General features: G+C 33.8%; 1 protein-coding gene across 1 annotated transcript in view; it reads left to right on the forward strand.

Moving 5' to 3' along the window:
* LOC145254832 (uncharacterized) overlaps positions 1–9,980 on the forward strand; it is a 40,485-nt gene extending 30,505 nt beyond the window's left edge. Inside the window, exons 5-6 of the mRNA XM_080113667.1 lie at positions 3,912–4,063; positions 9,315–9,980. Of these exons, the coding sequence (XP_079969793.1) occupies positions 3,912–4,063; positions 9,315–9,364 (202 nt within the window). The 3' untranslated portion in view covers positions 9,365–9,980. The remainder of the gene's footprint in view (positions 1–3,911; positions 4,064–9,314) is intronic.
* Positions 9,981–15,207: the final 5,227 nt, after the last annotated feature.

A 15,207-nucleotide genomic window follows, 5' to 3' on the forward strand; every position in this document is an offset into this window, starting at 1 on the left:
TCCCTAGATGGTGGGGGACTGATGTGAGCTGTAGGAGAGTTGTGTACACACACACACACACTACTATTTTTTACACATTGTATATATATTATGAGAGAGAGATGCAGTTTTATCTGTTTCTTCTATTCCATATTACCGCCTGATTTACCTTCCTTGTTTTCACTTCACTTATTTCAAATTATTAGAAAATGGTAGATTTATACAATGTTTTCTTGACCAGATCTACTTTAGTAAAAACTACAAAAAATAATAATTTCAACATGGCATATAATTATGTAATAGTTTTTTTTTTACTTGAAATGCATTAAAAAAAAAATCATCAATGGACCTAAGGTGATAGCGTTAGCATCTGACAAAGCCAGACTCTTTTTTAATTCGCAGCAAATTCTACCCTTTGCGATCCGGGCTGCTTACTCACCACTCCCATGTGACTAAATATGCTATACGACATACAAATATCTGTGCGTGATGTTGCTCAGCTTATCAAAAACCTCTATTCCAGTAAAGCAACTTGTCCTGACGGCATTCAAATTATATCAGTCAAGTTAATCATAACATCATTAGTTCCCCTCTAGAAAAAAAAACATAACTATAAAAATGGACACCACACGTACATTCAATCTTCTACCAGCCAATACCTGATGTGTTTCCAGTTATTATCAATGGATTTAATTTAATATAGTAAATTCATACAAGAATTCTGAAGAGAATCACTTTCTCAAACAAGTCATACCTGCAGGTAGTAGCAAGATATTTCCTCACTCATTGTTATGTCCTTCTCCTTTCCCAGTTTACACTGTTACCAAATGTTTTATAGGGTTCAGTTATTGCATGCATCCATGATTATTTCATTTTATTGACAGTCATCCAATATTCATTCAGTATGTAAATAATGAATGCTCCCTTTTGTTTAGGTTGGTGGGGGGGGGGGGCTTCCAAAACTTTTCAACAGTTCAAAAGATTCCATTTTCTAACACTTTTGTGAATGATCTTATTAAAATCGAATATGTCTACTTTTCTTACTCACATCGGCAAAAACAGAAACATTTCACATTGACCAGATTTACGCATTCTTTAACACCCATAAGTAAAGAAAGAACTTTTTCTCACTGGCCGCTAGCCAGTTTCAAATATAGTTTTGACTTCAACACCGCATACTTAACGTACGCATTTTGCTCACATTTCATTCAACAGCAACATTTTTGTATCAACTTTTTTTCTTTTAACCATTTTTTGGGACTATTTTAAAGTATCTTCACAGGAATACCCAGCTTAACAATTTGACTGTCTGTTTTTCTCTATTAATCATTTACATTTAAACAATTCTTTTCCTAAACTTAGTCATATCGCAACAAAGACATAAGCATAGATTTTTTTTTTTTTTTTTTTTTTTTTTTTTCATAAAAATTGTATTATTCCTTTTGGTGTGTGTCTGGTTGGTTGTAGGGATTAATAAGATTAAGTATTAACCAATTAACCACATTATCGTTTCAAATATAATTTTTGTGTGACTTTAGGAAATTTTTTGCAGTTTGTAAACATTAATCAGAAGTGACTTTTCCAGGGCATTTATCGTAAACCACAAAACAACTGATGTAAATGTAAACTAACAACAAAGACGAAAACTGATTTTAACTTTTTTTTTTTCTATTGGAAATTATTTTTAAGATTTTATTTGTTGCAATTAGATTAAACTGATGTGTATATTATTGAGAAACTTTATTTCCTTCACAAACAATTTTTTTTTTCTTTTTTTTTTTTTAATTTTATTACAAATTCACGGTAAACGACAAAAGAACTGGTTGCTTGCTTCAACTTTCGAAAATATTAGCATTTCAATTATACTTTGTTCTCAATTTGTAACATTTTATGAAACCTGCATTTTGCATTAAAACTATTTTTATATATAAATTCATCCAATTGTGAATAACTTTCGAAAAGTTTATGAAATTCTGATCATTAGTTGATATTTTATGATTTTTATTAAAAACACATAAACGCACCTTATAATCAATCGGCTATGCCATAGAAACGTTATTTTATGCTGTCCATAGTGTGAATACGATATTAGTTTCACTGTTTCATTATTTTCTGTATGCTGAAAAAAAATTTATGATGGTCACTCAATTTAATTGAATTAATAATTATCTCTGTCTCGGAGGACTTCTCAAACAAGAAAAGGATGATGAAAAACAAATACTTTCAGCATTTAAAAATGTTTATTCCAGACATATTTATCATTAACTTGGTCCAGGAGGAATTCTCAACGAAAGATTAGAGCCAACGAAAATTGAATAGTTTCTGCATTTTAAAATCCTATTTATAAGATTTACTCTTTCTTTTTTGGAAACTGGGGGGGGGGGGCACTTGCTGCTCTTTTGACAGAAAACTGGTGGGGTGGGGGGGGTTTACAGTTTCATCATCTAGGAGGAAAAGTAATACAAAATGAAAGCTCTTAAATAACGTACATAATTTATATTAAATGCTTCTAATTGTCTGATTGTTATGAAGAACAAAAGTTGTTCCTGATGCACATTGCATTTTTAACATAATTACCCCAGGATTTCTCACTCGCAAAAAAGACTCCAAAAGTAATGTTTTTTTTTTTTTTATAACATTTTCCAATAATTCTTAATGAACATTTAGTTGTTCTTCAGTGATTATCGTGGTGCAGGAAATTCTCATTTTTGGTCTGGTCCTGGATATGACCTAAAATGGTGAGGCCCCACCTTGCGGGCCTTGGGGAGTGTGGAGCCACCCTTTAATTGCCATTGCTCCCAGGTCCACTCTGACTCGGAGCGGTAGTACCTGTTAGGGTCCCAAGTATGGGTTAAATAGAATCCGACTTAAAAAAAAATATATACTCCATTAAAAATCGTTCCTTTAAAATCACTAGATTTGGCATTAAATAACCTGGAAACGGTTGATATGCCGTAAAACAAAAACAACCAACCAACCAACCATCATTTTTGGTCCCCCTGACAAAGGCGGGATTGTATCTAGTAATTCTCTCCTGTTCATTTGTTTGCATTTTTCTCAATAACCACGCCTTGGACTTTTAAAAAATTTTGCAGAAGCATTAGTCATGGTAAATGTAAATTTTTCACTCGTGAAGGGGGACCCTGCATGCTTGTCTTGCTTATATTGTAAATTTGTTATATTATCAGCCTATTTCATTTTTAACTCTTTTTAATTTGCATGAAAGTATTGTTCGATTTTTTTTTTTTTTTTTCTTTTTTTTTTTACATTTTTTTTTCTTTTTTACATTTCTTTTTTTTACATTTTTTTTCTTTTTTTTTTTACATTTTTTTTTTTTTTTACATTTTTTTTTTTATTCTTAATTTACCTAGCGCTTCATAAAACCAAAGAATTACAATTTTACTCATTTACGAAACTAAAATAGGAAATACATTTTCTTTGCTACTGCTCTTAAATAGCACACATAAATTATATTAAATGTTTCCAGTTCACGGGGACATGCAAACATAAAACAAGATTACAGGCGAATTTCCCATTGGGGAGGGGTGCATACATACGTGCAAGCATAAAAAAAAATTTGGTAATTCAATTAGCATCTTTTTATATCTCCTCAGCCAACACCAAGAAATGGATCCTGCTAGTTTAAAAATAAACCTGCTTGATAAATTTGTGATTTTTGGAATATGACATTTTCTTTATCACATGTTTACATCATACAAATTTTTTCTTTTTAATGTAGGAGAATTCTGGACAAGAACCAAAACTTGTAGGAGTCAGACATATAAGAAGCCTAGGAGTCGGATCTTATACCTTTTAATTAAGACTTTGTAAGGTTACTTGTTAGGTTTTTTTTTTTTTTGTGTCAATATTATTAAATTCTGAAATAATATATTTGTTTAATTAAATTTTTCTTTGCTTTTCTTATTTTAAAGTGAAGAAATTGAAAAGCAGCAGGCTAAGATCCGTTATCAGCAATTGCACGTCCAGGGTAAGACGGATGAGGCACGCGCTGATCTGGCTAGGTTGGCACTCATAAAGAAACAACGAGAAGAAGCAGCAAAGAAGCGAGAAGAAGAAAAAAAAGGTACGTGAAATTATTATGCGCTTTTTTTTTTTCTTTTTTTTTTTTTTTTTTTTTAAATATTTATTTTACAAAGTTGGGCTGAAAAAAGTTCCAGTTATGAGAGTTGTTCCAAAAGTAAGACTTTTTTTTTTTTTTTTTTTTTAACTCAATAAGTTGAAAAGCTACAACACTGAAATGGCCCCATTAATCCAATTTTAGCATTACAAATTCCAGAGAATTATTTCAGGATGGGCACTATTGCGAAACGAATTATTTTGCGCTAAATAGTATTTTTTGTTTAAAAAATTAACCATTGTAAGCGTGGAATAAAATATCGAAGCCAGTCATTTTGTTTACCTTATCGCCATCATGTAAATTGAAAAATAAAAATGTCAGCCTCTCCTTCTTCATAAAGTGATTCTTTAATCTGATTGTTGTTGTTGTTTTTTGTTTTTTTTTTGTTTTTTTTCCGAGAGTGACTTGCCCTTGGAGGTGTGGTGCGGGGATTTTCCCTTTCTAATTTATTTTACATTTTTGAACGGAATAAAATAAAACAAACAAACAAAAAAGTATTAAACAAGATTTGAACAAAATAAAATAAAACAAACGAAAACATTATTAAACATTTATTTTACATTTGTACGGAATAAAATTTATTTTACAAGGTAACCTTTTGTGCTCCAGAATGTATTTTTCTACATAACTAATGTTCGGATGATTAATTGGAAAAATATATCAAACTTAGGTGGTTTTGGAATTCAAAATTATTTTTGCCTATTTTCCGATGCCAAAAACGCTTCTTTCAATTTTTTTTTTTTCAAGCAAAATCTACTGCTAATAGTAATGATAAAATATTGAAAATCTATTGATTTTAAACTACCAGTAAAAGTGAAATCGGTAGATTATTCCTCTCAAATGCATTTTTACGTTTGAGAAAATATCTGCACATTTAACATGTTTTTATGGCAACTGTGAAAAATAACTTTATAGTAAATTATTTAGAGATTTATAAAAAAAAATGCGAATTGGGAACTTGGTACAGAATTGGTAATTGTATCGGAATCTGGTAAAATATTAGACTCGTTCCATCTCTAATGTACTTTTGCGAGGAATTCAATGATACATCTCTGCTTCTGATGTACATCCATGATAGGGATTGCTTTCTTAGTCTCACACCGTCAATATCTACAATAGAGATGAATACATCATAGCAATGCAATTTACAATCCCCCTCTGATCCATTTGAGCAGAATTAAAAAAAAAAAAATATATGAAGCATTACTTTGGAATAATTTTCGTAATTCATTAATGTGATTCCTTGGTTAATCCCCCCCCCCCTTGAATTTTTCATAATCAGTGTATTTACGCAATAGGAATGATGATATGATTTGTGGTAGTTGAAGATGTGAATAAAGTTCAATCCCACATGTACAGAATGAACATGGCAAGTTTCGTCCCATTTGCTGTTCTAGTTTACAACAGCCGTGTTTATAGTGCCGTATTACATGCAAGTGGATACTGAGCTACCACCGACTGTCTTTGAGGATGCAGAGGAATGATGAACAATGGTTCGGTGGGTTTAAGATATGTGTCCTGAAAATAATTTTGGTTTGAAGAGAATTTTGGTTTGGTTTATGACATGTCAACCCTCTATGGATTATTTAATGGTGAATAAAGTTGTCAAATGTGTCTGGGACCCTGGGAGTTGTTTGGTTACCCGATTATAGGCTGGTCTCCCCACTTTGTAGGCTGCGTTGAGGAACCGATTATTGAGACGGTTGCTTGTTCGATTACTAGAAGCGTAGAAGATCATTGTTTGAAGATGTACAGCATAATGAAAACGATCAATAACAAGGGCATGTGTTACGAGTACAATTGAGAAGACCTGTAAATGAAGCACGTTAAAGCAGGACTGCATATATATATATATATATATATATATATGCAGTCCTGGAATATTTATTTACGCAGAAAGGTTACGAACATTAGAGAGTGTTTGTGTGTATATGAACTAGCATGCATGTAGATAAAATGTTTGCTGCGTGTGTGCGTAAGAGTTTGTTGCAGTATACGTTTGAAGTCCATTGTGTGTGTAAGAGTTTAAGTTATACACAAGTATTTGATCCTACCTTGAAGAAGAAAAACGATTCTGTCGAGGCGTGTTTAAGGGTGTGTCCCTTACATAGAGGATAGAAACATGTTGACAGGTCAAAGACGAGCAAGGGGAAAGAAAAAGAAGAGAGAGAAACGGAATGGGAAACAAAATGCCACCTGCCGGATAAAATATAATATACTAGTTATGACCAAAGTTTCATTTCATTCGGACAAAACCCTAAGAAACGGGGCCTAATTAGAGTTGGGGCCCATTTCTTTTGAGTCACCCTGTATGTGACAACAGTACTCCATACATGGGCGAATGGTGGCCTTATAGAGGTATAGGATACTGTCAGGCGTAAGTAGTTTTCTAGCACGGTAGAGGGAGCCAACCTTCCTTGCAGCAGCCTTGGCAATGCTCTCAATGTATCTATTCCAGTTCATATTCCCTGTAAACGTTAGGCCGAGGAAGTACTTTCAGGCAATGTGTTCTTGGCCATTGCTATTGGTGATAGAGAAGGTTTCTTGTAGTTATTGAAGGAAACAAGCTTAGTCTTAGCAGCATTGAATGTGAGCAACCATTTTTGTCCCCATTCCACTACGGATTGGAGGTCATCCTCTAATGTTTCTGCCATTTCCTTGGATATGTGTTCATTTGTTTTCCCCTCATATCTGTTATAGAGAGTGGTGTCATCGGCAAATATACCCATCTCCGAAACAATTTTATCAGGGAGGTCATTTATAAATATCAGGAATAATAGAGGTCCAAGGATAGACCCCTGAGGTACTCCCGCATTTATGTCATATTGTTTGGATGTATGACTGTCGAGGACAACTTTGATTTTTCTATTACTTAAGAAGGATTTAATTACATTATGAATTCTTCCAGTGATTCCATATGATCTAATTTTCCTTAGAAGACCATCGTGCCATACCCTGTCAAAAGCCTTAGATATATCAAGGGCCACCGCTCTACCCTCCCCTGTTTTGTCCAATGAACAGTGTTCTGGAACTCGCGGCAGTTATTCCTCAGAATCTTGCTTTCAGGTACCTACAATACCGTGTAGCAGTCAACTTTAGAAAGCGTGCGTTGGGCAGACAGATAAACTCAAATTGACATAACGAAAACAACTATTACGTTGAAGACGCTTTATTAATTAGGTAAAAAAAATCTGAAACAAACAAAAAAAAAACAAATAGTTAAAAGGAGAAAACATAATTAAACAAAAGGAAATAATACATGAAAATAATTATGTTTTGGACAGGCTTCCAAATTAACAGATTCTGGGATATCTTATCTTTTTCAATCAACTGTTAAGTGAAAGTCCGTAACAGTTAGAAAAGTGTCTTTTCTCCATTAAATTGTTAGGTGAAAGTTTGGAGTGGCTAAAAAATGTCCTTTCCTTTTTTTTTTTTTTATTATTATTAAATCGTTAGGTGAAAGTATGGAGCGGTTAGAAAATGTATTTTTCTTTTTACAACGGTTGTTATTCTAGTGTGGCGCATAAACTACCCAAGCGTCCATGAAATAAAAATAATAGAAGTCTGAGAAAAGATATAAGTTCTGTGCGAACGAAGAAGGAAATAATAAATTAGAATTTCTACAAATTAAATAAAGAAGTCACATACTAGATTAAATAAACAGGGTTTCGAGTTCTTCATAGAAGGAATAGCCAGGTAAAGGAATAATAGGATGTTCTAAACGTACCTCATGGCTTAAACGGGGAAAGCCCAGTTCATGGAGTTGAGTAAAGTCTGTGTGTATTGATTCAAATTCTGCGTTTAAAAGGGAGCAAGGACAGAATCGCATGGGAACACGGAGTTCTCGAAGGATGGCGATATGACATTTTTTTCCTTTTCTTTTTTTTTTTTATTTGGAATGCCTAAACGGCTAAGTTTTCCATTAAAGAAAGATCAGGAAGGGAAGAAAGAAGAAAGAAAACTATATGTGAAAAAACTCGCACAGAGATGAATGAGAACGAGGCACCGGTGCTCTTAAAGCATGTGTCCCTTGTTAAAAAAGAGCCCGGTCTGAAGACAGAACAAACGGTATATGCGTTCAGAAACTACAGTTAAGATATCTGCTGTTGAACGGGCTTGCCTTAATCCATATTGTTTGTCAGTCAGGGGTTTAGCAGCTGTTAGTTAATCAAGTCCTAGTCCAGCACCTAAGAACTCAAATATTTAGGCGAAAAGTGGGAGGAGGCTAATGGGGCGATAATTTAGTGGGTCAGTTCTTTCACCAGAATTCTTGAAGACTGGTACCACAGAGGCGGTTTTCCAGCAGTCGCTATTAAATAGCGTTTGAACACAGTTTCTATCTTTACTTGTCTTTGCTACAAAGATGACGCTTTGTAGTCAATACTTCTTATAATGATAAAGCCTTATTTACCATTTTTCTTACTTGGTAACTGCTGAACTAATTAGCATATTTCAGATTTATTTTAACAGCTTTATGTAGAAACATCATAAAAACAGCTGAGATGGTTATGAATAACGCCAACTGAACCTTCATGGTATTATGGTAATAAGTTCAAAATTTCATCATAATATCTTAAAAAGATCTGAAGATACAGCTTTTTAAAGACAGGTTAGTCTGTAAATTGTGTTTCCTACCATTTTTCAGACACAAGCTTTATATGCATTTGAATAGGACTGACTTGAGACAAAATGTCCAAGATCCACACATTTTTTGATACTTTGAATGGTCATAACTCCAGTTCTAATGGACCAATTTTTAAAAACTAAAGATATTATTTATTTTTATGCTCTTTTCAATAATGCTTGATTTGAGTTTATTCGATCTAAAGAAAAAAAATGGAGTGGTATTGCTATTTATATGATTTTTGGTGTACAGTATTTCTTTCCCAGCATGAGGACATAATACACGCTTTTGGGGGTGGGGGTGTTTTAATATAGTGCGAGTTCTGGTTAACTTTTTTTTTTTTTTTAACTAGATGCAAGATGTTTATCTTAGTTGAAAGTTAATTTTTAAAAGCAGTTTCTTACTTGTATTGTGTGTATTTGTTTTAATGGTTCATTTTTCGATGATTCCAATTTTTATAAAAAAAATTTTTTAAAGTATTGTATGCACCTTAATGGTTTATTATTTTTTCCATGATTCCAATTTATTTATAATTTTAATTTTTTTCTTTTTTTTTTCTTTTTTTTTTTCCAGCCAAAGATTCCCCGAAAGGCAATCCAAATAAACAGAAGAGCCAGTCTTGATATTAAAAAAGAAAAAAAAATACCAAAGAAAATAAAATAATGAATAAAAACAAAACAGCAAAGATAAGTGCATCATGTGACTGAAAAGCTTTGTGATTTCACAAGTCATTACTGGTAACCATGGTTACTTGCTACACAACTATTGTTATGATTAATATTGAAATTATTATTACTACTACTACTACTACAATTATTATTAATACTGGAACTATGAAGAGTTTGGTGGATTGGAAGGAAAGCTCGCTCGCTCTCATTCCTGCCAGCAGCATATATTACATCTATTTGCATCTTTATAGCCGAAAAGAAAATATATTTTAGGATGGATGACCAATTCTTGTCTCTTGTTTCCCCTTTGCTGCCCACATTCGTGCCTGGGGTACAGTGTTGACTCTGTTCAACGTGTGTATTCCTCAATACTCTTCTGTAGGTTGGTAGGGGTTTAAATTCTATTTGATGAATCAAGGAATTCCTGCTTGACAAGACTTTGTTCATTATCCTAATAGCTTATCCCCCCCCCTGTTTTTTTTTTTTTTTTTTTTTTTTTTTTCTTGCACCCCTATTTGAAGAGTTTTGTTTTTTTTATATATAAAACTAATAAAGGGGAATTGGAAAGAAATGTTTCAGCTGTGTTATTTACTTTTTTTTTTTTTTTTTTTTTTTTTAAAGCAAACAAAAATTAGCCATGTTGAAAATGTACCCTCTCCTCTCCTCCAGCGTGTCCTTCAGAGTTGAAAAGTCTTGTCGAAGGAATCATCACTTTCCCCACATTGTGAAAACATCAGATGGGCAAATTGTCCGGCACTGGTCACCTAAAATCTGTATCACTGGGAAGCAACGGTCAATTTAAGCCAAAAGAAGAAATAACGCTTTGTTACTTTATCCAAAAAGACCAGTTGTCGATTATTTATTGCAGACTATTATCCTCATCTTTGTTGTTGTTTCACGTTTCGGCCAACTATTCCTCAGGCATATATATTATTTTTTTTAATTGGAATTCATTATTGAGATGAGTATTATTTATTGCGGACTATTATTCTCATCTTTATTAGTTGTTGCTTCACAACGTTTCGACCAACTATTCTTTGGCCGTGGCGCAGTTGATAGACGTTGAATCTCTATGGTTCCAGATGGGTATTGTCTGAAGATAGTGGTTTCAATCCTATCCAAAGCCGGCCAGAGGTTTACTTGGCCAAAACGTGGTGAGACGACAACAACTACGGATGGCAGTGATTGCTGAGAATGCAGTTAGGAGATTCGAAGATCCTATCCGTCACGGTTACCACCTGACGAAGGCCAGAGGAATAGTTGGCCGAAACGTAGTGAAAAACAACAACCAATAAAGATACGAATAATAGTCCGCAATAAAATAAATTAATATTCCTCTGGCCTTCATCAAGTGATGAGGAATGCCAAAGGAATAGTTGGGCGAAGTGTTGTGAAATATCTAAGAAAGATGAGGATAATAGTCCGCAATAAATAATACTCATCTCAATAATGAATTCCAATTAAATATATATATATAACAATTATTTGTTGAAAAATTTTTACTCTGATTCTTCAGAAGTCTTAACGTAGGGCCTTAATATTTGTGTCTGGACAAGTCTTTGGTAAAGTTTGGACTTTTTTTTTTTTTTTTTTTTTTTTTAGTTATGAGACTTCAACCCTAAATCCAAAGATCAGTCTTTCAGCAGCATGGGCAAGCGAAATCACTGAAATAATTCACTTTGCTTCATCTTATATTGAGAATTAGCTAGGAATGATTCTTTTCTCCCTTCCCCTTTTAATAGAATTTAATTCATAATTTTCTATAATGAATCATGGGTAATATTCTATAATTCCCGACTCTGGTTACTCATAGTCTAATAATGTTTTCTCAAACGAGTGGTTCAATGGGGGAAGACGTGGCTGGTTACCTTTAATGTATCTAAAACCAAACTCCTATCTTTACATCATCAACGCTCTGATCCCCATCTGGCATCAATTAAAATGGATGGCTCTCGTCTAGGAGAAGCCCCATGTTTTGACAAGCTTCTGGGCTTGACCTTCACTCCTGATCTGAAATGGAACACGTACATCAAGTCTGTTGCCAAGGTCGCTGGAAAGATGGTGGGATCCTTCTACCGCTCCAGAAGATATCTCACTACTGATGCAATTCTCTATCTGTTGCCATATCTGGGCAGGAGCTGCTAAAAACAGCCTATCCTGCCTTGACAGGGTACAAAATTGGCTTAGTGGAAGATGCCTTTTTCTCTTCCCTGCAACCTCTCTCCTACAGAAGAGACGTTGCAAGCCTATCTTTGTTTTATCGTTATTTCCATGGCAGGTGCTCGTCTGAACTCCAATCTCTGGTCCCCCCCCCCCTTGCCAATCTTTTACAAAAAACACCCATCTAGTTGAATCCACTGTCAAAAATTTTCCCCACTCTATCTGTGCCTAAATTAAAATGTAGATTCCATGAGCAGGGCTTTCTTATAACTGCACGCCTGTGGAACTGTTCTGTTTGCCTGCTTCCCTCCTGACTACAACTTGGATGTCTTCAAGTCCAATGTAAACAAATTCCTGATGAACCACCCCCTTAAGTAGACACTTTAAATATCCACACTGACATACTGTACTTACAATAATCCTTATCCCTGAATGGCTTCCGGGCCTTGATAAGTGGTGACCACCTTGTAAAAAGAAAAAAAAAATAGGTTCGCCTCTCTTTCCTTCTATTTTCCTGTCCTGGATATGACCTTAAACTATATCCAGTGGTGAGGCCCCAGCTTGCAGGCTTTGGGGAGTGTGGAGCCACCCTTTAATTGCCATCTCTCCCAGGTCCACTCTGACCCGGAGTGATAGAACCTGTTAGGGTCCCAACTATGAGTTAAATAGAAACCGACTTGAAAACAACAAATATATTCTATTAAAAAAATATTTCTTCTAAATCTTCAGATTCGGTGTTAAATAACCTGAAAAAGGTTGCTATGCCGTAAAAAAAACTTATATTTTCCATCTCTCGCTGCTACCATAAATGGGAGCCCCTACCCCCACCCCTTTTAGGCTGGTTTCCAAAATTACAATTCTTCTTTGTTTAATTCCCTATCAAGTTTTCAACTGGTAAGTAATGTAATTAACAAGTTTCACTGTTGATATCCGGCTCCTTTCAGTTTCTGATAAGCAATTTAACTTTTTTTCAATGGAGGTCACCACTTATCAAGGCCCGGAAGCCACTCAGGGATAAGGCTTATTGCATGTACAGTAATCAATAACATGGCCGAATGAAGGGCTATTATTTTTTTATCAAAATGTCAGTCGATTTTATTTCCTCAATTCCTCGGCAAAAGTGAATTTATTATGAAATCAATATTTCTTTTTATGGCCCTTCTCGCCATTAAATTTGATTTAGTTTTATTGTCCGAAAATAACTTGAATGCTTGCAGGAGTTGAAATTAAAAAAAAATTTTTTTTAATTTCTTATCAATGAAAACCTTTAAGACAGTTCAAACTGCTTCTTTTGTTTTTCATTTTCACCGTCTGAATTCTGATGTTTGTCTCCCTGGCATATTTAATCCATCAACATTGTCACAAAAAGAACGAATTTATGTTATCCAGATTTACGTTATTAAAAATTGCTTGTAAAAAGAAAAAATGCCACAAAATTTTTTTTATGTACTTATGTGTTAGGTTTATTCTTTAAACAGTACATAAAAAGATGCAAATTCATTAAATATTTTTTTTTTTTTTTTAACAAGAAAAGCACGTTTTAATAACAAAAGGTCTGGTCTACTATTTTCTGCTTAAAATAAGATCAACGACCAAAAAGCACATAATTCAAAGTTTAAATATCCGTCATAAAATGATGACTAGAAATCATTTACCAATCAAATTTGATTTTATAAAAATAAATACTGGATGAATTCGTGCAAATTTTGGTGTGCACTTTTTAACCTAATAAGTATGTGCATAAGAGATTTTGTGCAGTTATAATCTATATAATACTAGCAGGGAAACCCGACGTTTCCTGGTATTGAATGAGGATCAACGAATGTTCCACACTTAATACTTTTGTCAATCAAATCAATTGATTGCTTGCTCTAGTCAGAAATTCCTTGCCGTGCACAGAGAGAAAGCTTCACATGCCTATTCACACCGACATATCCACAATACATTGTAGAATGCATTTCGTTGTGGAGAACCTATGTTCGATTTTATAAAATTATTTTTATATAATGGCTTGAATAAAAGTTTAAAATGCAAAAGTTAAGTATTCTAGTTCATTTGTGCTCTAAATGAGAAACATTTATTTTGAATGCACCCCCTGCCATATCAAACAACCTACTACAAATTTTATAGGCCAGGCCCTTCTTGTGCAGTGATAAAACTTCTCAAATGTACTTGTGCTGTTAGGCTGTATTTATTTACCTGAATGTAAATAGTATATATGTATATCATTTACAGTCAGATGAATAAATACTTATGGAAAATTATTTAGTCATTGGAAAATAAATAATTCAAAGGATTCAATAATTCCTGCATTGACAAGCCTTCAAACACTTTATTTTTTATATTGTATTTAGTTTTAGCATTGAGATGATTAGTGTGGAAGAAAGTGTCTGGAAGTATCAAATTGGAATTGAATAAGAAAAAGGGTCATCATCTTTAAAGAAAACACAAAACATCAATAAAATACAAGTCAACTTGATTCAAAAAAACACTGGCATCTAAGGAGAGTTTTTTGGTACGTGGGGTTTTTTTTTTTTTTTTTTTTTTTTTTTTTGTTAAAACACAGGAGTCCCCACTTACCAAGGCCTAGAAGGCACTCGATAAGGGTTTATATCAAAAGCAGAATGTGGTACCCTGGAGTTTCATCTTATCTGGAACAGTGAGAACATTATGTTCCTGGGTTTTTTTTTTTTTGTTTTTAATAACTTGGAATATTAAAACTACTGTTCTCATCTTGAGCATTCTCACAATGTTTCAGCCGAAGTAACCTTCTTCAGGGATATCATTTTGAACTCTGAAATCTTGACTGGAACCTTTTATTTAACTCCCTCTTTATCTGTGCCTAAATCAAAACGTAGATTCCATGAACAAAGCTTCTTTCCTAGAAGTGCACGACTGTGGAACTTTTCCGTTCGCCTGTTTCCCACCTGACTACAAAATGGATGTCTTCAAGTCCAACGTAAACAAGTTCCTGATGAACCTCCCCCCTTGAGTAAGACACTTTATCAAATCTCCAATACTAACAATTACTACGATACTATCCCATTGATTACTGTACATGCAGTACCCTTATCAAGGCTCGGAAGCCACTTGGGGATAAGTGGTGACCCATGTAAAAAAAAACAAAAAAAAAAAAAACTTTCATAGTCACCTTAAAAAGCAAATTATGAAACAATATTTCTTACTCTTATGACTTGTCAACTCAACTGGTCTTCAAAGTACAGGTCTATACATTGTTCAACAACTAAATGAGGGATTTGTTTATGTTTGCGTCAATTGCATGCTAACTTCCATCATGTGTGGGTTTTGATTTAAAAAAAAAAAAAAAAAAAAAAAAAAATTCCTGGGATAAAGGGTTAATCCACCAAGGTAGTATGCTCATTCTGTCAGATTTAAGACTTATACTCAGTCATGGTAGACTGTGACAGCATACTACTCCCTTGTGTTAAAGGTTTCCATTGGAAAATCTGTACAGGTTGTGTTTATATGCTTGTAAAGTTTAAATATTTTCCAGTTAAATTTAAAAAAAAAATTATATACAGTTCTGTGCCCTGCTAAGTGAAAGTACACAATAGTTACATTAAAAATGGCTTTCTAAATATTTCAACACGGTACAATAAGTGCACAAGTACCCAGAT

Source organism: Euprymna scolopes, chromosome 30 (genome assembly GCF_053919585.1).
Source record: "Euprymna scolopes isolate OS-2025 chromosome 30, ASM5391958v1, whole genome shotgun sequence".
Lineage (NCBI taxonomy): Eukaryota > Metazoa > Mollusca > Cephalopoda > Sepiida > Sepiolidae > Euprymna > Euprymna scolopes.